The sequence below is a fragment of the Pyrus communis genome, chromosome 10 (assembly GCF_041283825.1).
Source record: "Pyrus communis isolate YQ-2024b chromosome 10, ASM4128382v1, whole genome shotgun sequence".
NCBI lineage: Eukaryota > Viridiplantae > Streptophyta > Magnoliopsida > Rosales > Rosaceae > Pyrus > Pyrus communis.
This window is the reverse complement of record NC_142574.1, coordinates 19111371-19136672: the sequence shown is the minus strand read 5'-3', so window position 1 is coordinate 19136672 and position 25302 is coordinate 19111371. Positions and strand designations below refer to the sequence as shown.

The window sequence follows — 25302 nt, the reverse complement described above, 5'->3', positions numbered from 1 at the left end:
ATGACTTTGCACGGTACTTTGTTAGACCTACAACCCTTGGAGTAAAACTCAAATTTTAGGTTTTAAACTTACTCCAACTTGTTGGGGCAAATATGAGTTTTTAACCCAAAACTCATTTCTGGGGCAAATTTAGCCCAAAATTCCCCTGGGTTAGTTCAGTTGTGACACACCCCGACTCAGAATGTCTACTTGCACTCCGAATCGAGTTGTGCTAGCCGACACCCGACGAAGCCAAAAAGTGTAGTGATGTGGAGAATGTGAGTAAATTTAAACCTAAAAGTGCCTAAATATAAGAATGCGTTTGTAAGCAGGAATGAACTCATTTCGCACATGATGTAGAAGCATAAGTAAATTACAGTAAAGTAGGATGAGAATTATACCATCAAAGGTAACCACCTATACGGAGATTTGCTAGGAATCCTCGTCGACGGGAAAACTCAGCTACTAAAACATGGAGGGGCGAAAAATAAGGGTGAGTGGGTCTAAAAATAAATTTTGTATAAACCTTTTCGAAAACTTTATAACCCCTCCTCGTAAAAATCTGTTGATGTATAAATTAATTGCATGTATTTTAATATTTCATTTTTTCTACTTTCTTGACAATCAAGAGTAGTAGAGTGGAACTTTTGTGCTCCGATAAACAACTTTTGTCATATTTTCTCAATGTAAATCAAACAATATTTCCTAATACTTTTTGCATGTAAACAACCAAACATTTCATAATCTTTTGTATATAAGTTCTACTATTGATCGAAAACCACATAAACTACTCAAAAACGTTTCGATCTATTTTGTTTTATGTAGATAGTCAAAAGTTTCTACGATTTTTTCATGTGGATTGTATCAATTATATCTTTTGTATGAAAAAAATCTTTCTATTGTTTTCAAAGTAAATAATACTAATCTTCTAGGGCCAATCTTTTATATCTTTCAAACATAATCGTTCTTATAATTTTAATCCCACCACAACAGGTGAGCAGCAATTTCTAGTTGGTCACTAAACTGGAAAAATTGAAAACCTCGTAGGTAATAAGTGTTATGTAAACTAGACCTGTAAACGGGTAGGGTTTATTGGGTTTGGGTTGGGTTCAATCCGACCCGTTAAGTTAACGGGTCACCCGAACCCGATCCGTTAAGCTAACAGGTCACCTGTTTCACTCGTTAACACCCGTTAACAATTATTATTATTAATTTTTTTTTTTTTGCATAGAGTTTATTTTTTGTTGTTAAGACTTTACTGAAATTACTAAAATATCCTCAACTAACAGGTGCCAACGGGTCTAACGGGTTGATCCAAATTGACCTGTTATTTAACGGGTTGTTAACGGGTTCACCCATTAGCGAGCCGACCCGTTAAGCATCCACCCAAATACTAATATTAATGGGTCGGGTCCAAAATGTCAGGTCTAATGTAAGCGTTAATTGATGAATGGGAAGCATCTTGCTTTTATTTTTTTTTAATTACAAGCAATATTTTAGACTAATCTACAGTGGGTTAGACCATCTCCAACCTTTGGGCTAAAGCCTAAAATTTTTAGCCCAAAAAATTTAGGTTTTAGCCCAGAAACAGCTTTTCTGCTACAATCCTTCTAGCCTAAATTTTTTAGCCCGAGATTATTAAAGAATAAATTTAAGCTTTTTTTTTTAAGTAATTTAAAAAAAAATTATGTACACTATCATAATTTAATTTTATGAACATTTTAACCTAAAAATATTTAAATTCCGATAAATATTGAAAAATCACTAAATTTGAGTGAATTTTGAGTTAAATAATTTTTTTAATTATTTTAGCCGTTAGATTTAAATTTGGGCTGTTAGATCTTTTTTTTTTTACTGTTAGATTTGATTATATTCGATCTCAGCTGTTGGATTCAATAAATCCTGGGAGACATGCCTATGTGGGTGGGGTTCCGCTGGTGGTGCTCACACAATTTTCTGGGCTAAATCTTGGGGGGAATTTGGCTTTTGTTTGATTTTTAGCTTTTAGCCCACACATTTAGCATGGGTTGGGTTGAGTTTGGAGGGGGAATAAAATCTAAAAAATAACATTTAGCTCAGGGTTGGGTTTGGTCTTAAGGAGAAATGCATAACCATAAGAGCAATCCACCACTTGTTTTCTAATGTTTGCTTTTAGGGTAAAGTACAAAAAACTACCTCAACTATTGGGATCATGACAGTTTCATACCTCATCTTTTAAAATTGACAATGTCATACCGCATCTTACGAATTTGTGACAATGTCATACCTCCGTCAAATTTTCTATTAGTTTTTCTGTTAAATGCTGACGTGGCAAGAGACGGGGACCACTTTCTATTAAAAAATTATTAAAATATTATTAAAAACTAAAAAAAATATTTAATATTTTTTAAATATTAAAATAATAAATAAAAGTAAAATTAAAAAAAAAAAAGGGTAAAGTACAAAAAACTACCTCAACTATTGGGGTCACGACAGTTTCATACCTCATCTTTTAAAATTGACAATGTCATACCTCATCTTACGAATTTGTGACAATGTCATACCTCCGTCAATTTTTCTGTTAGTTTTTCTGTTAAGTGCTAACGTGGCTTGATTTAGAACCTACTTTCTATTAAAAAATTATTAAAAACTAAAAAATAATTATTTAATATTTTTTAAATATTAAAATAATAATAAAAAGCAGAAAAAAAAAACGTCTTCACCCCACACCCACACTCAATTTCCCCACACCACACCCACACCCACACTCTTCTCCCTCCTGCAACCCAGTAAAAAAAAAAAAAACCCAAATCCCGTCGGCGGGAATATGGGTGAGTAGAGAAGGTGGAGGATGGGTGCGGAAGAGGATGTGGAGAATGGATGAAAGTGGTGGATTTGGGGTTTGATGGGTTTTCAAATTTTTTTTTTCCTTCTTTTTTTCCTCTTCTTCTTCTTCTTCTTCTTCTTCTTCCGCAAGGGAGTTGATGGTTTTAAAAAAAAAAAAAAAAAAAAAAAATTTCCTTCCTCCTTTTTTTCCTCTTCTTCTTCTTCTTCTTCTTCTTCTCCTTCTTCCACAGGGGGGTGTTGATGGGTTTTCAAATTTTTTTTTATTTTTTCTTCCTCTTCTTCTTCTTCCTCCTCCTTTTCTTTCTGTTCTTCTTCTTCCTCCTCCTTTTCTTTCTGTTCTTCTTCTTCCTCCTTCTCCTTCTCCCTTCTTCTTCTTCCGCGTCGACAGGGGTGAATTTTCTTTTTTGTTTTCCTTCCTCCTTTTTCCTCTTCTCCTTCTTCTTCCTCCTCCTCCTCCTCCTTCTCCTTCTTGTTCTTCCGCAGGGGGGTTGTTGGGTTTTCAAAATTTTTTTTTTTTTTTTTTTTTTTGGGTTTGCAGGTGGGGGGAAGAAAATGAAGATGGGGAGAAGAGAGAGGAGGGGGGAGGGGGAGGGGGAGGGGGAGGGGAGGGACGAACTGATGGTTTTTTTTTTTCTCTGCTTTTTATTATTATTTTAATATTTAAAAAATATTAAATAATTGTTTTTTAGTTTTTAATAATTTTTTAATAGAAAGTATGTCCCGAATCAAGCCACGTGAGCACTTAACAGAAAAACTAACATAAAAATTGACGGAAGTATGACATTGTCACAAATTCGTAAGATGCGATATGACATTGTCAATTTTAAAAGATGAGGTATGAAATTGTCGTGACCCCAATAGTTGAGGTAGTTTTTTGTACTTTACCCTTTTTTTTTTAATTTTACTTTTATTTATTATTTTAATATTTAAAAAATATTAAATATTTTTTTTAGTTTTTAATAGTATTTTATTAATTTTTTAATAGAAAGTGGTCCCTGTCTCTTACCACGTCAGCATTTAACAGAAAAATTGACGGAGGTATGACATTGTCACAAATTTGTAAGATGCGGCATGACATTGTCAATTTTAAAAGATGAGGTATGAAACTGTCGTGACCCTAATAGTTGAGGTAGTTTTTTGTACTTTACCCTTACTTTTATCTTTAATTGAAGAGTTGCTTATACTCGATACGCTATTGTAACATCTTTTTTTTTTAGTACAACGATATATTTTACACTAAGAGGAGTAGAAGTTCGGTTAAGCCACATAATAGGCCGTCTAATTTGGAATCGAAATTCACCATTTACAAAATTCGAACCTAAAATCTTGTACCGTAACATCTTAAACTAATAACAAAGCAACAAGTGGGTGCTACGGTGATCCGTTGGTTGTAGATTAGTTGTATTTGTTAGGTTAAATTTCTTTGGATCCTTAAAAAATAAAAAAATAAAAAAAAATAAAACAACAACAACATTGTACGTAAAAGCGCGTCAAGGGGGACCTATTGGCACGGCTAGGCACTACACCCACCTGTGAGTAGTGAGTAGTCAGCTTGCTTTGGCAAAAGGTATGAACGATGATTTGCCCTTAATTTGTCTTTCTTCATGTGTGAACGCTATGATTTTTTCGCGAAAGGTGCTTGAGTTGGGTGATTTTCTACTTTTTATTTTCATTTCTTTGATGATTTTCTTGGAGATTGACTTTAGGATACTCCGCATCATAGAATTTTTGGTAACTTTGTGCAAGTCAAGTTAACTAGTACAACTGCTGAACTCAAAACTGATATAGTCTCTCCTGGCAATTGCTCGCTCCTCCCCTATGTTGCACCGACACGAACACAGATACAACGATACGATAAATTTTAAAAAAACAAGAACATGTACACAATTAGAACATGACAATTAAAATATGATAAATATTACATCTAAAGAAAAAAAATACTTCGAATTCATAATATAACAAAATACTTATGCTAGATGCTAGAGGTTGCGCATCGGATGTGGAACGAAGTGTCTAAAGAACTAAAAAAAGAGAGAACCGCGGGTCAGGGACACTTTTAGGTTTTAGTTTCAATATTTCCAAAATTGTCCCAAAATGTTTTTTAAATTTACAAAAAAGTTCATGCCAGTGTCTTGATCGTGTCCAAACCGTGTCTGGAGCGTGTCCAATACACTGACACTCTAGAGTTTTAGAGTGTCCGTGCAACCTAGCTTCTCCCTTGAGCTCTATCTGTCTTTGCTTACTGCCTACTGCCTAGAGAGAGAGAGATGGAGTGCATCACGACTCTCTTGCAAATGTGTTGCGGATCATTAGCATTTTCCTCTTCTTCTTCGTCCTTTGCTGCTGATCCTGCAGCGGTGATGCTGATGATGTTAATATCCCTTCTCATCAAGAAAAGTATAAATATGTTATTTGGTACCTACATCGTTGGCTTATTTAAAACATTTGGATGACTAAATGATGTTTCGTATAATTTTGTGTGGAATTATCTTCAAATGAAGATTAAAAGATTAAACGCTTTTGATCATAAAGTTTTTACGGTAAAGATGAACGCGTTATTTACAAGCAGAAAAATGATAACATCCCCCCAAAGGAGGAATGCAAGTATTATCCACACAAAAAGTGATATTGATTAACCATTCAAGACCTAATGCCTAAACCGCAGTTCCTTTCAATGTGCAAGTAATTGTACCAAGAAAATTTTCAAAATATCAATGGTTTGTTATTTTGGTTATTTATTATTTTTAATTTTTAGGCAAAATTTTTCTCATGATCCCTATAGTGAGACACTACTTTTAAATCAACCTCTGTGGTGAAAAAAGTGTTAATCTTAATCATGTGGTGAAGTTTGTTATCAATCGTAATCCAAATTGAAATTATTGTCAAATCTCATCCACATGGAAGGGTAAAAGGATCATTTCATTCTTTTTTATAATCAACAAAAATAGAAGGGTAAAAAAAAAAAAAAAAATCCCTCCCCAATCTCTACCCTTATCAGCCACACTGCCACAGCGACCACCAACCACTACCTTTCCCCCTCTCTCATTCGCATACCCCCGATCATCTTGCCCACCACTGTTCTTTTTAAAATGAAACTAAATTCAATGTCCGCATAATAACTAATATTCTAACCTAAATGCGGTAAGGTACTTTGTGATTTTTTAAATCTTGATTTTGGACTCTTGGCATTCTTGAAATGGGAAAGTCTGATAATATGAACTTTGTAATTTTATTGTTTATTTATTTTTTATTGTAGTTCTAAAAGTTTCAAATTAAAAAAAAAAAAAAAAAAATTATGTTCATATGGTGCTTTATGATTGGTTGATGCAATCAATAAAAACAAAAATAACTCTTTTGCCCCTACAAATGACAGAAAAATGAGGAAAAATCCTATTTGGAATATGATTGATAACGAATTTCACCACATGATTACAATTAATAGCGTTTTCATCACGGAGGTCAATTTAAAAGTAGAGTATCACCACAAGGATCACGAAAAAAATTTGGCCTAATTTTTATTAAGTCAAGCAAAACATAAGTTCGAGCTCATCTAAAAATTGAGCTGAGCCAACCTACCAAAATCTAGATTTCGGTTTACAAACGAGCAGAGTAGAGCCGGGTATAAGCTTGAAAAATCATTAGACCAAGGTGCTCAAACTTGTTTAGATGATATTGTTCGTGGACAATTGTACTTACGATGTTGTTTCTTCCATAAATTTGTTTTTTGAACAAGTTGTAATCACAATGACTATTCCTTAAGGGATCTTAATGGACACGTAGTCATAGTACATGTATTTGGTAATATAACTAAGAAACCGTGAAAACCAAATACAATTATTATACTCAAACAATTCAGTTATTTCATCCGCTATGTTTCTTTCACAAACATGAATTACATCTGTGGACAGAGTCTGGTGTCGAATTTCCCTCTCCTCCAATATTGCTTCATCAAAAACAAAAGGGGTGTGCTATTCACACATCTTATTTTACTTCTCACACACCTCTTGATAATTTTTGTCCATTGATCTTCTTCAATTCATCCGATCCGATGGCCGAAAATTAAAAAGGTGTGTGAGAAGTAAAATGAGATATGTGGATACCACACCCCAAACAAAAACCATATAAACCATTTCGACCGGAAAAAAAAATATGGAAAACCAGCAGCAATGACCCAGCCAAGTCCTCTCCTCACATTGCCAACCTCCCCCTTGATCTCTCTCTTCCTTCACTTTACTCTTCTTTTATTGGGTCGATGAGTCCTGAAAACAAGTCTATTGAATGGGAAGGACCTTGCGTTTCAAAATCGGACCGGACCAAAAACCGATCTGGAGGTGGGCGTTCTCAATTTCAAGGTATCACGCCTGTTGATTTAAAAATTGAAATGCGTTAGATTTGTTTTATTTACACATGGCATTGTCACCATGAAATTCTAGACTAATAATGCACTAGCAAGTTCGCCACTTAGATGTTACAACAATGGGCCGGCGTAGGTCGTTGGAAAATTAGTTTTAGTTTTATTGTTTTTTAATACGTTTTTCTTGTGGGCCAAGGATTATGTTTTCTTGCTTGTTAAGTTTATGATCACTTGCCCGCTAAAGATTAGGGTTTGATTTAGTTTTTTGTATAAATAGGTTAAAGATGTAAAGCTGTTTTGGAATTGCTTAAATTTTTTAAAAGCTACTTCGTAAAAAAGTTGGGGCTTTAATTGTGTTTGGTAAATGAAAAAAAAAAAATGTTTTTTTAAAAGTCATGGGTGCAAAATAGCAGAAGTAGAAGCAACTTTACACATAGTTTTCTAAAAAGCGATGTTTTTCATTGAAAGCAAGTGAACAATACCAATTAATGAAACTTATTCACAATCATACTTTTCTCTTTTTTATGCTAAAATCACTTTTAGCATTATAGTTTACCAAACACGTACTTGTTTTTTTTCACAAAGTTATTTATTTTCATAACACAGCAGAAACAATTTAATAAATAAATAAAAAACACAATAATCCCGTAGTCTCTCTAAATTATGTACTCTTCTTGAAATAAATTTTTATATTTTATTTATTCGTTGCGTTGTCTGATTTTCAACTTAAATTAGTCCTCGTAGAAATTAAATTGCATAGGATGCTGTGCTCTTCAAAAGATGAAATATGTCGGTGGAGCAACAAAGTTAAATTTGTACGTAAAGCGCATAAGGCCGGGGATGTGGGGCCTCTTGGCTACTTTGTGTTTGCCACTACCATGCAGTATATTTTCAACAGTAACCAATGATATATTCTCAGATAATCGTGGCAGGATGCCCATGATGTGTTATTTAGGGGACTTTGAGTGGAATAATTTTGTGATGGTTATTATTTGAAACATTGATGTTTTTCAGTTATTTGACTACCTTTACATCTCTTTCATTTAAATACTTGATTGGGAGCTTAATCTTTCTTTTGGTATTTGTTATGTCTTCTTTTGTTGGCTGTATTTTGTATCTCATTAACAACAGTAAGCAAGTGAAAGCTATAAGTTATCTATTACCGGTATCCATTTTAAAAAATCATATGTGGTAGATGTTATTATTTGAGATTTCTTATTATTGTAGTGGTGTTGTGTTAACATTTCTTTTGCAATTTGATACTTTTCTATTTACACATTTCTTTACATGCAATTTAATCTGCATATTTGTGATTTCGTAAATTGATAAAACTGATATTTTGATTCTACAACTTTGTAATTGAATGAAAATGGTTTCAGCTCTGCGATTTGCCAGCTTTTAATCCAACAAGAAAGATGAAGGTTCGTGCCTATTGAGTGTGGAGGAGTTAAAGTAGGTGAGTTCGAAAAATGTAAGAATGCAGGAATGGAAGTAAAGATTAATCTTTTTCACATGCACATCATCTTTTGTATCAATCAAATCTTTCGTATATAAAGATTTATTCAGCATTTTCTGTCATACAATCTTTTTATATCTTTGAAACAAATTCCCGCAGCAACGCGCGGGCAAAACTATCTAGTAGTTTTCTAAAAAGCGATGTTTTTCATTGAAAGCAAGTGAACAATACCAATTAATGAAACTTATTCACAATCATACCTTTCTCTTTTTTATGCTAAAATCACTTTTAGCATTATAGTTTACCAAACATGTACTTGTTTTTTTTCACAAAGTTATTTATTTTCATAATACAGCAAAAACAATTTAATAAATAAAAAAAAAAACACAATAATCCCAAATTAGACCGTAGTCTCTCTGAATTATGTACTCTCCTTGAAATAAATTTTCATATTTTATTTATTCGTTGCGTAGTCTGATTTTCAACTTAAATTAGTCCTCGTAGAAATTAAATTGCATAGGATGCTGTGCTCTTCAAAAGATGAAATATGTCGGTGGAGCAACAAAGTTAAATTTGTACGTAAAGCGCGTAAGGCCGGGGACGTGGAGCCTCTTGGCTACTTTGTGTTTGCCACTGCCGTGCACTTTTGACTTGTAACTCACCTAGCTTTAATAAAATGTATGAGCAGTCATCAGTTGGAGAGTAGGGTAATTTCATTTCCACTTTTTCTTATCATTTTTTTTTATTATTTTCTTTAAGATCTGATAGTCTCTGCTTTCTTGCTTGCTTCCCAATTTCAAGCTCTCTCTCTCTCTCTCTCACCCTCTCTTTTAATTTGCTTAATTGGATCCTCTGATATATCTATTCTCTTTCTTCGATATATTATCAAGCACTCGCTTCTTTCTCTTGATCTTTGATATACTATCGAGCACTCAGATGGGGTGCATCATTTCTCTCTTGCGTATGTGGTTCAGATCGTTAACCTTTTCTTCTTCTTCGTCTTCTGCTGCTGATTCTGCAGCTGGTGATGCAGACGATGTTGAAATCCCCCCTCTTCGGGAAAAGTATGATGTGTTCATCAGTTTCAGAGGTGAGGACACCCGACGTGGCATCACCAGCCATCTTCACCAGGCCTTAGAACAGAGCAAAATTGAAACCTACATAGATGACAGACTTCAGAGAGGAGAAGAAATTGGACCTGCCCTTGTAGAAGCAATCAAGAAATCTAGGCTTTCGGTGATCATTTTCTCAAAAAACTACCCTTCTTCCACGTGGTGTTTGAAGGAACTTGTGCATATACTCAAATGCAAGGAAAGATGTGGCCAGATGGTTATACCCGTATTCTACGACATCAGTCCATCGGATATACGAAACCAACAGGGGAGCTATGCGGTTGCATTTGCTCGACTTGAAAAACGTTTCAAGGACAGTATCAATCAAGTTCAAGAGTGGAGGAATGCTTTGACGACTGCAGCCAATCTATCTGGGTTTGATTACTCAAACAATCCCTGGTAACTAACTCATTCTTGAACTTGTATAAAATATCTTTAAACTTGTGACAATTTTTTATTTGTGCTAAGATTTGGTAAAGCCTATTTAAGACTAACTACTACTTTTCTACCTAATTATACATATATATGCCAGGACGGAGGCAGTTCTAGTTAAGAAAGTTGTTGATGATATTTGGAACAAATTGATTCGCGAATCATCATGTGATTTAAAGGGCCTGGTTGGAATTGAAAGACGCATCGAGCAAATCGAATCTTTATTATGCATTCATTCACCAGACGCTTGCATCACTGTAGGAATATGGGGGATGGGTGGTATTGGCAAGACCACCATTGCTGAAACTGTATTTCACAAACTCTCTTCTAAATTCGAAGCCAGTTGTTTTCTTAGAAATGTTAGGGAGAACTCAGAACAAACAGATGGACTAGATCGCTTGGAAAAAAAACTTCTTAAAAAGATATTGAAGAAAGAAGATCTATCCATGGGACAAACTTTTGTTAGGGAAAGCCTCAGTCGTACAAAGGTCCTCATTGTTCTTGATGATGTGAGTGATTCAATGCAAATGGACCATTTAGCTGGCAAGCGTCAGTATGGCACTGGAAGTAGAATCATTATCACGAGTAGAGATAGGAGGACGCTTAGGCCAACTGTTGAAGAGGATAAGATCTACAAGGTTGAGGGATTAAAACCGGATGACGCTCTTCAGCTCTTCTATTCCCGTGCTTTCAAGAATAACAGTACTCCTATAACAGATTATAAGGGGTTGGCAGAAATGGCGGTGGATTATGCTGGAGGCATTCCTTTAGCTCTCGTACTTCTGGGGTCCTCATTTCTAAACTGCAAGAGCAAAGAAGAATGGGAAGATGAATTGAACAAATTGAAAGAATTTCCCAATGAAAATATCCATAAAGCGTTGAGACTGAGTTATGATAGATTGGGAAGAAATGAGAAGGAGATATTTCTGGATATAGCATGTTTTCATAAAGGGAATGATGTGGACGAGGTAAAACGAATGTTAGATGTTCGTGGATTCTTTGCGGTTGGCGGAATTAGAGTTCTCGTTGATATGTCTCTCATATCAATTCATTCAACAGAGAAAACAATAGAGATGCATGATCTGCTACAAGAAATGGGAAGCACAATTGTTCTCGAACAGTGTAGTGAAGATCCTAGTCAACGGAGTAGGTTGTTCAAGGATGAGGATGTCAGTCGTGTACTGCAAAATAACACAGTAAGAGCTAAACGTATTCAATTTCTTTCTTTTCTTTTTTACTAAAAACAAATAACGAATTTTAGATGATAACGCACCAAAGAAAAGCTCATCTATAAAATTTAATTACTGATTGAATTTTGTTGTATGTATATTCACATTTAAAATTTGCTCTTATTGTCAGGGAACTCCAATTGTTCAAGCCATATTAGTTGATTGGTATAAGATTGAAGAGCAAACATTTGCAGACTTCAAAGTGATGTCTAACCTAATGATGCTAATTGTGCATTACACTGGATTGTATTGCACTGGAATCGCTTCTCTAGATCTTCCCAATTCTCTTCGTTATCTTAGGTGGGAAGGATATCCTTTGAAATCTTTGCCGTCAAGTTTTTCTCTTGAAAATCTAGTTGAGCTTCATATGCCCGGAAGCCGAGTTAAAAAGCTATGGAATGAAGAGCAGGTATATATGCCTATTTTAGTTCTTGTATAAAAATGCAGTGTCGAAAGTCTCCCTTATGAATTCTTTGTATTTTTCTTTGCTTTTGTTACAGAGACTTGTGAAATTAAAAGTGATCAATCTGGACTGCTCTCTATATCTAACTGAAGTTCCAAATCTCTCTAGGAGTCGAGAAATTGTGCACATAAAACTTAGTGGTTGTCACAATTTGGTTGAAATTCCTGGATATTTTCAACGTCTTGACAAGCTTACTCATCTTGATCTTGAATATTGCAAGAGTCTCAAGTATCTTCCAGAGATGCCAGAGAATATTGAAATCTTAAAGTTATGTGCAAGTGGTATACAGGAATTGTCTGATTCAGTTTGGTCTCACGAAAAAATTTCTTACTTGGGTATAACAGGATGTAGAGACCTTAAGAAACTTCCAAGCAACAAGTGTAAGCTGAAAATCTCCGGTTGTTTTTATCTATGTTTCTGCACATCTCTTGGCCAGGTTTCTGAGCTTCCCAGGAATATAAGTGAATTATCATTGGCTGATTGCGAGAGACTTGTGCGCCTCCCAACCGACATTTGTAAGTTAAAATCTCTCAAGAAACTCAATCTCTCTGGGTGCTCTAAACTTGGAAACTTCCCAGAGATCTTGGAGCCCATGGAACATTTGGAATATCTTAATCTAAAGAAAACAGCCGTTCAAGAGCTACACTCATCAATCGAGTTTCTCCCTGCTCTCAAAGAAATTGAATTATTGTCTTGCACAAGGCTTTCAAGTATCCCGAGTAGTATCTACAGTTTAACCAACCTTAAAACTCTCAGGTTTCGTTACTGTCGGGAACTCAAAGAGTTGCCGTCTGGCTCGATTCGTTTGCTATCTTTGAAAGTTCTAGACCTCCATAGCACCCGCATATCAGAAATCCCTGATGGTCTCGTTGGCTCAACCTCATTGCAAGATTTGGATCTGGGTAGAAGCATGATCAGGAGCATACCTGCAAGCATCAAACAAGCTTCTCAGTTGCGTAGACTAAGCTTAATTGGGTGCAAGCGGCTTCAATCATTACCAGAGCTCCCAGTGCCATGTAATCTTGAAGCTGAAGGCTGCACGTCGCTGAAGACAGTGCCAAGTTCAAGGACAGCACTCACACAAGGTTGGGATAAATACACATACTTTGGGAAGCGTGATTTTTTGAATTGCCGAAAATTGGATCATAATGCAAGAAGCAACATAATGGATGAAGCACAACTTATATTTATGCGAATTGCAACTAATTCAAGAAAGGAACCTTGGACATCTAGGTTTAGGGTTGTATGTCCGGGAAAAGAAATTCCAAAGTGGTTCAGCTTCAACTATCAAGGTGAGGGATCTTCAGTCCATATCAAGCTTCCTCCAGAGTTTATTCGAACAGGTTTGTTGGGCTTCGTTCTCTCTATTGTTGTTTCTTGTGTTTCCAACTGCAATAAATGGTTTGTAATAAGAGCTAGGTGCAATGTCAAATCCCTGGGTGAAAGCCATGAACTGTTCACTTCTTTCTCCTTTGTCGGACGAAAGAGCCGGATATTGAATGACTGCTGTGACGACGGACAAGATCACGTGTACATGTGGTATGAAAGCGTTATAAGTGAAAAGGAAGCAGAAATGTGCTCCCCTGATGTTTACAAACTTGCAAATGAGGCCTCTGTTGAATTCCGCGTGGAGGATTTTAAGTGCACTCCCATTTCCAGCGTGAAGGTGAAAAAATGTGGTATATGGCCGTTGTATGCGGAAGATGTTGAGAAATTCAAACTATCTGGGGAACCAAAAATACAAGAAGAAACAAGAGAAGATGAAACTTGGGAAGCCAGTGGATCAAGTTATAAGAATAGAGCAAATGAAAGTGATGATGAGTCAGAAGCCAGTGAATCAAGTTGTGATTCGTTTACAGCTTTTGAGTCAGCCACCATATTATACTTTGGGCGTTTTGCCTGAGTGCCATATCATTTTGAATTTGTCTATTCCCTTTGGATATGTAGGCTTTGTTGCCTAAGCTCAGTACAGGTTTGGGATTGCTTTAACTTTTTATACAAACAGCTACGAAAAAATCTAGTGTAAAATGTGTTTGGTAAATGCAAAAATAAGTGCTTCATTTCAAAGTTCCAGCCATGATAATCAGAACTGCGCGAGATCTTTGACCTGCTGAATCCGTCCAGCAAATTAAGTCCATCTGCATGCCCAGTTCCATAATCAAGTAAATAGAATTAAGAAACGCACAATTAAACCCAGAAAATCAGCTCAATTAACTCTGAAAGTACCTTATAAAATAGCTCAAAAATCAGAAAATCCACCGAACCACCAAGAGCAAACAAGTCCCCAGCTCCAAGGGGTCCGCGACAAGGGTGACACCCTGCTTCAAGTGTGCTGAGAAACGCTGACTCCGATATCAGTGACCTTCAAGTTGCCGTCCTCGTTGAGGTGGAGGTTCTTCAGCTTCAGTTCTTGGTGGTAGATGCCGCGGCTGTGTCACGTAGTTGAATTTGACATCGTGAAAGTGGAAGTGACGAGTCACGTAGTTGACATTGAACATTCGACAAAAGAAAGAAAACTCAAATAGTTCGATAGCTCAACTGCAATGAGCGAAATATATGAATGACCCAGTTGGACTAAAAACGCCAAATCTTGTGTTCTCGTTTGAACTGAATAACAAAATCAGCAAACAAAATTTATTTGAGATGGAAAAGGAAATTACAACAAATTACGTCCTTAAGTTTAATAATACAATCATCAATTTGAAACTAACGAAAAAACTATGGGGGTCTTCGCTTCAATAGGACTAGGAACATTCCAAAATTAAGGAGGAAATATATGTCACGCAACAAGCTAAAGGGAAAAATAATGAAGAAATGGCAACCTGCATACACAAAATGGGATGAAATACAAAAGATACATTACAGGCTCAGTGATTTCAAAGCATAAAACACAAGGCCCGTCCCATCACGCCACGATAGAAAGGCTTTGAACGGCGATTGAATAGCAGACACAAAACGAAGCACAACTAACCGGCTAAAATGCACTCCAATGATCAGAGTCTTTTCTCGGAGTCTCCATTGATGTCCGGAAAGGCCCTGAAGACCCAAATGGGTCCGAGTCTCGTCTCGGAGTTTGACTGTCGAATGATGTCCTAAATGGAGAAGACCCAAATGCGTCCAAGTCTCCTCTTGGAGTTTGACTGTCGAATGATGTCCTAAATGGCGCTGCTGAAGACCCGAAAAAATCTGATTCTCTTCTGGGGGTTTGACTGTCCAGTGACATCCGAAATGACCCTGAAGATCCAAAGGGGTCCGAGTCTCTTCTTGGTGTTTGACTGTCCAGCGATGACCTAAATGGCGCTGAAGAGCCAAAAGGGTCTGGGATGTCATCAAATGTTGGAAATCCATGACCCTGATCAAAATCTCTACTGCTGCGCATAGAATCGAATCTTCCAAGTGTTTCTGGTTGAGGGAAGTATCCAGTATCTTGGGTGCTTCTAAACGAATCAAACCTGGAGAAGGTGTCAAATGAAGGATCTGAACTATCCTTGTACCTTGGTGGTGAATATCCTGAATTGAAGGCAGACATTGGTGTGCTGGGAACAGAATCATCGAAAGCAAAAGGGCGGCTCTTCTGGGAAAAGCTACCTCCTTGTGATGACCCAGTCCTGATAGGGTTAAGGCCGAACTCCCCAGGGCCAGAAAAGTAGTGATCCTTGTTACTCTCCTGATCCATATCCTACATCACACATGATTAAGAGCAGTTACCGCACAATCCAGCATGCCAGTAATAACAACAAATATAAAACCGCAAAAAACAGAAAGCTTGAAAGTGCTACGTAACCAACAAGCCATTAGAAAAGAAAGTGTATTCCCTTGAACCTAGAATCCATGCCTACTTAAAAGGGGCAAAATAATCAAAACTTTCCATCGGCTACAAAATGTTCCGTGTGCAATGCAGCACCCTCTGTTGTCAATGTAAACATAAACAGAGTCTCGATTAACCAAGACCTAACGCCAAAACCAGAGTCCCCTTCAATGTGCAATTAATTGCACCAAGAACAATTCCACAACCCCTTCTTTTTATATCTACAGTGACCCAAGACAGAAATCAGGAAGCTCGGTTTTGTCATATTTGGTTGAAAGACCCGTACTACCAACTGATTTACATGATGAAACCATCACAACTGGAAACTTGGTGAAGATAGAAACTATTATTGATAAAATTCTCAGAACCTTCTCTAATAACTAAACACAGCAAGCATTAGGACACTTGAGGCTACTCTTGAAACAAAGGATATATGATCACCACCACAAACAACTAGGTGGTATTAACAGCAATCATGGAACACTACCCGGTCATCATAAACATGAGGCCAAAGAATTTAGTTCCATAAAATAATAAAGAATACTGAATGTACAATATCAGCTTACCTTGGTGGTACTAACTGCATTGAAACCCCACACCGAGTCAACATCATCATTAGTGTCAAATGTCCCCCATGCTGGTTCATCGAAACCCTTGTCACCGGAAAACACAGACCCAGCACCCCCATGATCATCACTGCACATCAAAGTTTAGAATCTCAACAATTTTTGCAGGTATCATGGTGATCTTAAATATGTAGAAAACTTTCTACTGCAGATCTAAAACTATACCTTTGAGATTCCTTATCACGGGGTGAGGCATCTGTGCCTGCTGTCCTTCCATAGTTAGAATCTGAAAATTCTCTAGATGGGCTTCCAACGGTACTGCTGGCAAATGGACTGTTCGGAGCACTTTTTGCGGACTCCTCTTCCTTTTTATCATATGCCGCTCCATTTTCAACAACCTTTTCATCCGCACTCTGAGGCTTTTCTGACTTGACATCAACTTTAGGTGAAGAAGCAGTTGGACTCTCAACTGGAGGAGCTTCTTCTTTCTGAACTGATGATGATTTCTGTTTTGGAGGCGCCAAGACATTTGACACATCAAGAGTGAGCTCCTTGACAAAAGTGAATCCTGAAAAGTAAACTTCTAAATCAGTCACATCGAATAGTTAAAACTCCTGAACCGATTGGGAAACCACCACCAGACAACAAAGGAACTACAAACAGCAGGCAATATGCTCCATTAAGCACAAGGTGAAAAGGAAAAAAGAATTTAAGTGCTACCAGAAATTTATCATCTCAGAGCCAATACTGGATCTATAAAACTCATTTTTGGCATTTACCTTCGTCTTCAAACTTATCCCAATCCTCATCCCAGTCAGCAGCTCCTTCTTGGATGCCAGGTTGCCAGCCTATATAAAAACAAAATAAAATTTCAGATAACAAAATGCATTGTAGCACAAATACCACAGCAGTGAACAATAACAAAAAATAAAATGAAGCACTCAAGAAACGCTACACAGAATTCAAATGATGATAATCAAACAAAGCAGAGTGATTAGGAAAAGATTACAACGGTGAAAAAACAAGGGTTTCTCTGTAGGATTTTGATGATTTAACAACAGAATGACTTTCAGCTTCTAGAAAGGCAACGCTATTAATAAATTGAAATAAATTGACTACCCAAAGCCAAAGTCCATAAAAAAAAAAATTAATGTAAAATCCATCAGATAGTTTGATAAAGAATAAGCTCATGGAAGTACTCTTATCATTAATTTATATAGGATTCTTAGATTGCCAAGTAATTAGCAAGGAATGAGATCAACTTACCAAAGGGAAGCTCAGTTAATGTTGTAGGCTTTCCGCGTAATCCATACTTCTTGCAGCGCTCATTGAGAGTTTTCACAAGCCCATCAAGATCCAATTGGATGCGATCAACACGATCCTGAAAATTTCAGTTGATAATGATCTTAGACAAGTTGAGCAAAAGTATGTTTTAAACAGCAAGGCTGTGCAAAGGTACCTGAAGGGTGCCATCAGCATCACCTTCTTGCTCCATCTTGACAATTGCCCTGTATAGCTCCATTTTCTTCTCCTGCATATAAATCACATAAGACGATAATAAAAAGAATACACCACTAGGGGTATGACCATTCAACTGATTCTATTTTCCCACCCTACTTTCTCTCTGTCATCTGCTATCAATCCCACCAGGCCTAAAAAATTACTATGAATTTTTTTTTTTCTTTGTTTCTCCAGAATGTAATACTTAAAGTTAAAAATATAAAACATAAAAGCACGCCATCTCACATATACAGGCAATTACGACTCAGATGAACAAAACGAACAGCAAGCAGTTGACACTTTGATCTTCGAATGAGCAAAAGCAAAAACACATGGGCTACTAATTGACCACAATTTCTATGTGGTGAAAGGTACCTGTAAATCACGAAACGTGGCTTCTTCAATAGTCAACTTGGAAGCTACATCTCCAGCTTGTTTGTATTTCTCTTCATATTTCTTAGCCAGGGACTCAGCCTAGATTTATGTAGTACTCATTAAGCCAAGACAGTTGCTAAAGATTAATGCAAATATGTGCTTAGGCTCAAGTATCCTACAGCATACCTCACGTCTATCAGCAGATGCCCTTTCTGTGATCTCATTAAGGCGATTGTCACATCTGCTCTTGTACAAGACCTTATACCAAAAAGGAAAATAGATCAGAGCAAATATAACAAGGTAGTCGCATACATCATAGTTTCAACACCACACCCTATATATGTGAGATCTAAAATAAAGCACTAGCATTCACAATGATGCGAATCAGAATTCAAAAGTCGAAAGTTAAAAACAATCATTTCCTTATATTAGTAAGTAGATGTAAAATTGCTACAATTTTTAGTCCAATGCCTTTTAAAATATTGCGAGCCTACAATAACATAATGAAGCCACCTTGAAATACGGCATAAGCTGTGTCCTTTCTCCCACATTTAAAGCTACATTTAAAGCTATAGGACAATGATAAAACAGATGATCTGCACTTTCTCCCAGTAGTACTTGTCAATTCAAGAACCAATACTGACTCAGACCACAAACATCCACATGTTCAAAAAATAAAACATCTTACACCACTGCAAAAATCAAATAGTAAGAAGTCTGCAGATTATTTAAAAGCAATAAATGATTAGGACGTCCAAAAATCTATCACTCGTAGAACAATTATATTCAAATGCAAACAGTAAAACTATGGTAGAATGTTCATTATGCACAACCAACGGCATACAAGAAAGAAAGGGCAGAAAGAACGCGAGATACTCACTAGTTCCTGCATTTTGACTCGGAAATATTCAATTTTTTCTCTAGCATCCAAAATTTCTTTCTCCAATTCTTCTACCTGCAAAGAACAAACAGAATCAGATCAAAAGGGTGAAGAAACACAAGCTGAAAATGGAACAAACTTCAATAAAGTATAATGAATGCTATAACAAAAGGATAGTATAATGAATCCCATGCATTAGAAACATGTGAAACACCAATCATTAAGATTACTAATATCAAAAAACTGATCATGAACTTCAAAACCCGCACAGCATCCCTACTTAAACTTGATCAAAATCTTCTCAACAGAAAGGAACGATATTAAGATCAAAGTAAAATCCACCATCACAAGAAATCCAAGTCTTTGGGACATTTGTTATGCTTTGATACTTATCAGGAAGTAACATGTACACATAACTTTGCTGCTCCAGCTGAATAAATTGAGAAACATTAAAGTTCTAATTACCTTTTTATCAGCTTCAGTTGCTTCTTTGAACTTTGAGTTCAGTGAGTTAATCTCCTCTGTACTCAGTTGATTTACAAGATGTTTCTCCAATTCTGGTACTCTGGGTTTCTGCTGATTGGCCTGCTGCCTTTCCTCAGCATGAGAAGGAGCAACTGGCTTCGGTGGCCTTCCTCCAGCTGGGGGTGCCATGTGCCGAGCACGAGGACCAGGCATCGGTTGCTGTTGTTGAAAGCCTTTTAAGGTGAAAAATAAGAAACCATTCTTCATCAAAGAAAGACGTATGATTTATAAATAAAAAAATTGATTTGTTTTATGGATGAATACCAGATGCTGGTCTCCAGGCTACATTGCCAGCATTGGAATAATTATTTGCAGGTTGAGAGATGTTGGATAAATCAAGCATAACATTGCTTGGTAGCACTGCTGGAAGAGGGCGTCCCTCTCTAAACCGCTCCATCAAATATAGTGCAACACAAAACTCCCTGACAGAAAGCATGCTATCATTATCCTGATCGGATAAATCCCACACCTGCTTTAAAACCTCTGACAGATGAAAACAAGAGCATAAAGTTAAGAATGGGGGAACCCTTAACACCCTGAAATTTCATATGCATGTTCTCTTGCAAGATAATGTGGCATGATGGGTCATCATTCTATCAATCCAGACTGCACTTCAGACGTGACTCAATTTTATAGTATTTATGGATGTTTGTATGTCATTGTCAACTGTCCGGCGAAAAATTACTCCCAATTACAAATAATTTATATCTACGAAATATCCATGGCATCAAGTAAGTTTTGACATCAAAATACCAACACATCAAGCAAAGAATGAACATCCAGCAGCAAAGCATCTTGCAGAAAAATATGCTTGATCTAGCCTGTTATGTTCAGGAATTCAAGCTAAATGCCACCAACTAAACATTGTGAGTTGGCCACCACCCGGAAGAGGAAAATTAAACAACTTTAACTCCAGGATAGGGATAATACAAGTTTTGCAAAGATGCATTAGTTCAGTTACAAGCTAACATAGAAGTGAAACAAACAAAAGAAAAGAGCTTCAATAAACCACATGGCACCTGTGCCAGTAAAACACAAGCCAAAAGATGAATTAAAAAAAAAAGAGTCCTACCTCTTGGTAGTCCCCATTTCAGAAATAGGTCGCGGGCTTGTTCACCAGTGATTTTCCCATCTCTGTCTGTGTCAACTTTCACAAAGATATTGGTGTACTTTTGAACATCAGTTTGAGTCATCCTAGGCCAAGACATATGGGACTGACTAGAAGCAGAGTTCCCAGCTCCAGGTGAAACTCCAGAAGGGCTAGTCTGAGCTGAGACCTGTTGGTTTGGTTTTGCAAATGACTGGGCCTGCTGAGGCTGGCCACCAAACTGTGTACTTGGGATAGCTGAAGACTGGGTCCCAGCAGATACTGGCACAATGGCTGATGAGACGGGTACGCTGCCAGGAGGAAAATTTTGCTTTGGTTGAGATGAGGTTGCAGAAAACACATCATCTCCAAAGGATGAGTCAGGAGCAAAGCCATTCCCAGATATATTTAACGGTTTGGAATCCTTAGCCAGTGGTCCTGATGGTCTAATTCCAAAACCTGCATGTGGTCTAGGTGGTAGGGAAGTTGTTGGTCCTGATGTTGCCAGACCAAATACATCTTGTGTTGCAGGGGGAGTGACCCCTTTGTTTACAACTTGCGAGGGTACCCCGGTCGTTGCTCCACCAACCCAATCGTTTGACATGCTCAAGGTTTGTGGATGAAGCCCAACTGCTGAACCTCCCCTGGGAAAGCCTTGTGCAGCGACACCCTGTAAGGGTTGGGTATCAGAACTAGATGGAGGCACTGGAGGCCTAATTGACTTACCATCTTGGGGAATGAGATTGTTCTGGTTCACATTCACACTTGGAGGTAATCCCCTGAACCCAAGATTTTGGGAGGATGTTGGAGTAACAACACCACCCTGAGTAGAAGGTGCTGTTGGAGCAGAATTGAACTGAGATTGTACTTGTGGTCCCCTGAACCCAAGATTTTGGGAGGACATCAGAGTGACAGAACCACCCTGAGTGGCAGGTGCTGCTGCAGCAGAATTATACTGAGGTGGTACTTGCGGTTCCCTGAACCCAAGATTTTGCGAGGACATCGGAGTGACAGCACCACCCTGAGTCGAAGGTGCTGCTGGAGCAGAATTGAACTGAGGCGCAGGAGTTGCTGCGAGATTTATCTTGGGTGCAGGTATTTTAGCTGCAGCTGGGCCATATAATGCTGCCTTCACCATTTCCGGAGAAAGCTCTCGCTTACTTTGTGCCACAGTGACAAGTCTAAGGGCATTGTAAAACTCTGCGCGACCAAGGAAACCAGTCTGCCTCTGGTCTGCATGTGCCCATATCTGCAAATAAATATAAGCAACCAATATAAAATTGAACAGATGCAAACTTCTGTTACAAAAGATAATGAGAAAGTTCTTTCATTTAATCAGTATTTAACATCTTATGCCCCCGGTTATCATCTTCTACAGAAATTCCTTCAGCAAAACAAATATACAGCTTCAAAAACCTATTTGTCAATATGATCATGACCCATGAAAATTTCCCTTATATGCTACAATCCTAACTATTCCCTTATGCTGTAGGTTTTCACTACTACATTATTGTAATGTCATAAAGAATCCTTGGGTAGTCACATCTTACAGTCAGTACCCATATAACACCATTTCTATAGTCTGCTTACCACCTAAGGTCGACCTGATAACATAGCTCTCTTAACCTTCACCAATTGTAGTATAAATCCTTCATCTACTTGTTTTATACCATTTCTTTCCATAAAACTATAAAATTTCAACTAAATGAACATGAATTCCGCATTTATAATATACGAAATAAAAAGCTCGGCTCAGATCAAAGAATTACGACATCCCGAGACCTCTTCACCAACAATTAAACTTAAAATTCAAATCAATCTGATTTGGAGCACATTTCCACCGTTACCAAATCCCGATCAACCACTACATACACACTACAATACACATACAATTATATATATATGTATATATATACACACACAAAAAAAATATAAATATATGTATAGAGAGAGAGAGAGAGTACCTGCGCAAGGACCTGTTTGGGGAGACCGGAGCCCTGGAAGAAAGCGACGGCTTCATTGCCACTAATCCGGCCATCGCCGTCCAAATCGGCTCGTCGGAAATACGCATCGAAGAGATCCACATTCGCCGATTGGTTCTGTGCCGACGCCATCGCCGCCGCCGGATTGCGATTCGAGAAGGATCAGACCATGAAATCAATCGAGAGCGCCGCGTTTTCAGCTAACGTACGCGTGAGGAGCACCGGGAAAGAATCAGAAAACCACGAATTCGGCGGACAAGGAATTCGAAACCCTGAAAACGACGACGTACAGCTGGGATTTGGTTGCCTTTCTTCTCCGATCAGAAGGAAAATCAGAAGCCGATGGAGACACTGAGAGATGCCAAATAGTTTAAGGAAAAAACGATCGGCGTTGATCGATTTTTGCTTTGATTTTTTTGTGACAAAAATGGTACTGTATTTGTTGTGATATATCAAAACTGCCACTGGACCTAATGAGCCCGGCCCATTAGGTACTACCAAATAATGCTCAATCTTGAAAACCGACCCCACCAAAAATGAAGGTTCATGATTAGATTTGATGACGGCCTTGTTGGGAAGACCATTTTCCAAGTTGTTTCTTATCTTAGAGGAGAGGTCATTTTCATGTTCCATGGGACTTATTTTCTTGGGTCAACAACCCAAAGCAAATTGGCTTTCTCATCATGTATCATTTCCGAACTAATTAGTTATCACAAATAAAAGATAAACAACTTCAGCGATTTTCACATTCTCGTTTTCTCTTTCTGTTCTCATTCTCTTGTTTATGTCACTTGATTGTCTATTACTTTATTAATGCAAATGCTAGAGAAAAGGAAGGAGTGCAAAGGTAGAAAATATCAATGAGAATATTATTTTGGGAACTTTAACAAGAAGCTCTCGGTATTGTTCATTTTAACGAAAATTCACATTTTTACACTAAAAAATCAATTATGGTACTATTCATTTTACCTTTTATTTTGTCTTTATCGTTAAAACTCAAAGTTTTCAAGCATTTTCATTAGTTTTCCTTATTATTTTCCGCATATACTAATGAGAGTAAGGGTAGACAAAAATTCACCCGAACCATTCAAACCTATCAATTTAAAAATTTTCGAGTTGTTTGGTTTAGGTTTCGTACTAAAATACTACAATCTTGGACTAGATCGAACTAAATCACAATTAGATTAGTTCAATTCGATTTGACCTATTTAGGAAACGAATAAACTGAACCAAACCGGTAATAGTAAAATTTTTACGATTCAAATTGCTCGTTCACATTTGTAAATGTTTTCATCTCACACATTACTATCAACCATTTAGTGCCAAAAACTAAAATCTCCTCTACATTTCGTCCTATCAAAAAATGGGCCTTATGGGTCTCTTATTTTTCCAAATGGGCCTTATTTTTAGCTAATGCAAGCCCATTTACTTCGGCCTCTCAAAGCATTGTGTTCGAATCAGAATTCAGAAGCAGACGACGATGTCCATCCATTTTCTTGTGGTACAAATCTTGTCCTGTTACAACAAAAACGACACACAATACATACGGTTTTCCTTTTACAACGAAACGACACTAGACATCTCACACGCCTGTCGTTGTCCTAATTCCATTGTTTTTGGCTGCACGGTGTCTATTTTGGTGTGGCATATGGCTGCATTTCTCTTGAGAGCGTCAACACAAACCAATTTACCATTCATAACATTTAAAGCCGAGTTTGTGGCCAGTCATGCATTTCTCTTGAGGGTGCTAGTGCTTAATCCTTATCGCATTGACACACAATTTTGGTATCGGAGGATGACAAATTTTGACACAACATGACACAAAGCTGACACAAATTTATAAATAAAATTTGCTAATGCTTGATAGAAATTTACAAGGATCATTCCAATATCATCGTAATCAATAAATTATAAAATTAATAATTCTTCACAACTTGTTAATTGTTTATGTTAACAAATAGGGTAATGTAACGAACTTGAGTCAAAGAATTGTTAGTCGAATCAAATCTAAATATAAGGTTAAAGATTAATGCAACAACTAGGTTAAAGATTATACACGATAATATAAGGATCTAAAAGAAAGGAGGGAAGAGAGTGAGCGTTGCAACTCTTATCATATATAAAGTTATAGGATTTTTTACATCAGAAAATAATATTAAACCCTTGACTAATCTTAATAATTACTATTAGGTGAGTTTCTAATTATCAATAGCCATGAGTTTATGGAAAACACTTAGGCCCAACATTGGTTAACAGTTTTTCGTTTGGACTTTATTTTTGGAAAAGAATTGCATAAAACGAGGTTGCTTGGTTAATGCTGCTCAAACGTATCATGGCACAAATTTAATATTTGACATAATATCGCATAATTAATTTGAGATATCATCACTTTAATATTTTCGTTTCATGTAAGCTTATTCTTTATTTTTTTTTGGCCCCTAACAAAAAATGATAAAATAACACAAACTCTTCTCTTTTCATCTCTGTTCCAATAAATATTGAGTTTTTTTTTTTTGTCAAAATAAATAAAAAGTTTATAATCATCAATGAAATAGTAAGGGACTGGGACATATAGTTTGATCGATCCCATTAAATGCAACTGCAGTAGTTACTTACAGAAAACTTGAAATTTCCCACTAGATATTTTCAGAGGTTCCATAGAGTAGATCTTTTTGCACTTTCTAGTCAACGTCACTTTGTAGGCCTTTTGGCCTCTCAATTATTGCAA

At 37.0% G+C, this 25302-nt stretch overlaps 2 protein-coding genes across 3 annotated transcripts; one reads left to right on the top strand and one right to left on the bottom strand.

Annotated features, from left to right (window-relative positions):
• Window positions 1-9309: 9309 nt before the first annotated feature.
• On the top strand, window positions 9310-13918 carry LOC137728951 (disease resistance-like protein DSC1). Its single transcript, XM_068467763.2, has 4 exons — window positions 9310-10126; window positions 10260-11355; window positions 11519-11797; window positions 11889-13918. The coding sequence occupies exons 1-4, from the start codon at window positions 9552-9554 to the stop codon at window positions 13752-13754; spliced, it is 3816 nt and encodes a 1271-aa protein (XP_068323864.2). The 5' UTR covers window positions 9310-9551; the 3' UTR covers window positions 13755-13918.
• Window positions 13919-14471: 553 nt separating this feature from the next.
• Window positions 14472-22992, bottom strand: LOC137728952 (uncharacterized). Of its 2 annotated transcripts, XM_068467764.2 has the most exons (13): window positions 22557-22992; window positions 20578-21841; window positions 19770-19988; window positions 19446-19678; window positions 18981-19055; window positions 18287-18358; window positions 18101-18199; window positions 17685-17756; window positions 17492-17606; window positions 17005-17073; window positions 16451-16793; window positions 16226-16355; window positions 14472-15530 (listed from the first exon to the last, which is right to left on the bottom strand). In XM_068467764.2, the coding sequence occupies exons 1-13, from the start codon at window positions 22704-22706 to the stop codon at window positions 14826-14828; spliced, it is 3546 nt and encodes a 1181-aa protein (XP_068323865.2). In that variant the 5' UTR covers window positions 22707-22992; the 3' UTR covers window positions 14472-14825. The 2 variants fall into 2 exon arrangements, with proteins under 2 accessions (XP_068323865.2, XP_088534760.1); XM_088678634.1 differs by lacking the exons at window positions 17492-17606; window positions 17685-17756 and having other exon boundaries at window positions 22557-22986.
• Window positions 22993-25302: the final 2310 nt, after the last annotated feature.

What these genes read in the sequence shown, in the direction of transcription:
- LOC137728951 (XM_068467763.2), top strand. Translation starts at nt 9,552, where the DNA reads ATGGGGTGCATCATTTCTCTCTTGCGTATGTGGTTCAGATCGTTAACC. An exon ending in GATTACTCAAACAATCCCTG is followed by an intron (nt 10,127 to 10,259) that starts GTAACTAACTCA and finishes TATATATGCCAG; the next exon opens with GACGGAGGCAGTTCTAGTTA. An exon ending in AGCTATGGAATGAAGAGCAG is followed by an intron (nt 11,798 to 11,888) that starts GTATATATGCCT and finishes CTTTTGTTACAG; the next exon opens with AGACTTGTGAAATTAAAAGT.
- LOC137728952 (XM_068467764.2), bottom strand. Translation starts at nt 22,706, where the DNA reads ATGGCGTCGGCACAGAACCAATCGGCGAATGTGGATCTCTTCGATGCG. An exon ending in CCAAACAGGTCCTTGCGCAG is followed by an intron (nt 21,842 to 22,556) that starts GTACTCTCTCTC and finishes ATTTATTTGCAG; the next exon opens with ATATGGGCACATGCAGACCA. An exon ending in ATGCTGATGGCACCCTTCAG is followed by an intron (nt 17,607 to 17,684) that starts GTACCTTTGCAC and finishes TGAAATTTTCAG; the next exon opens with GATCGTGTTGATCGCATCCA.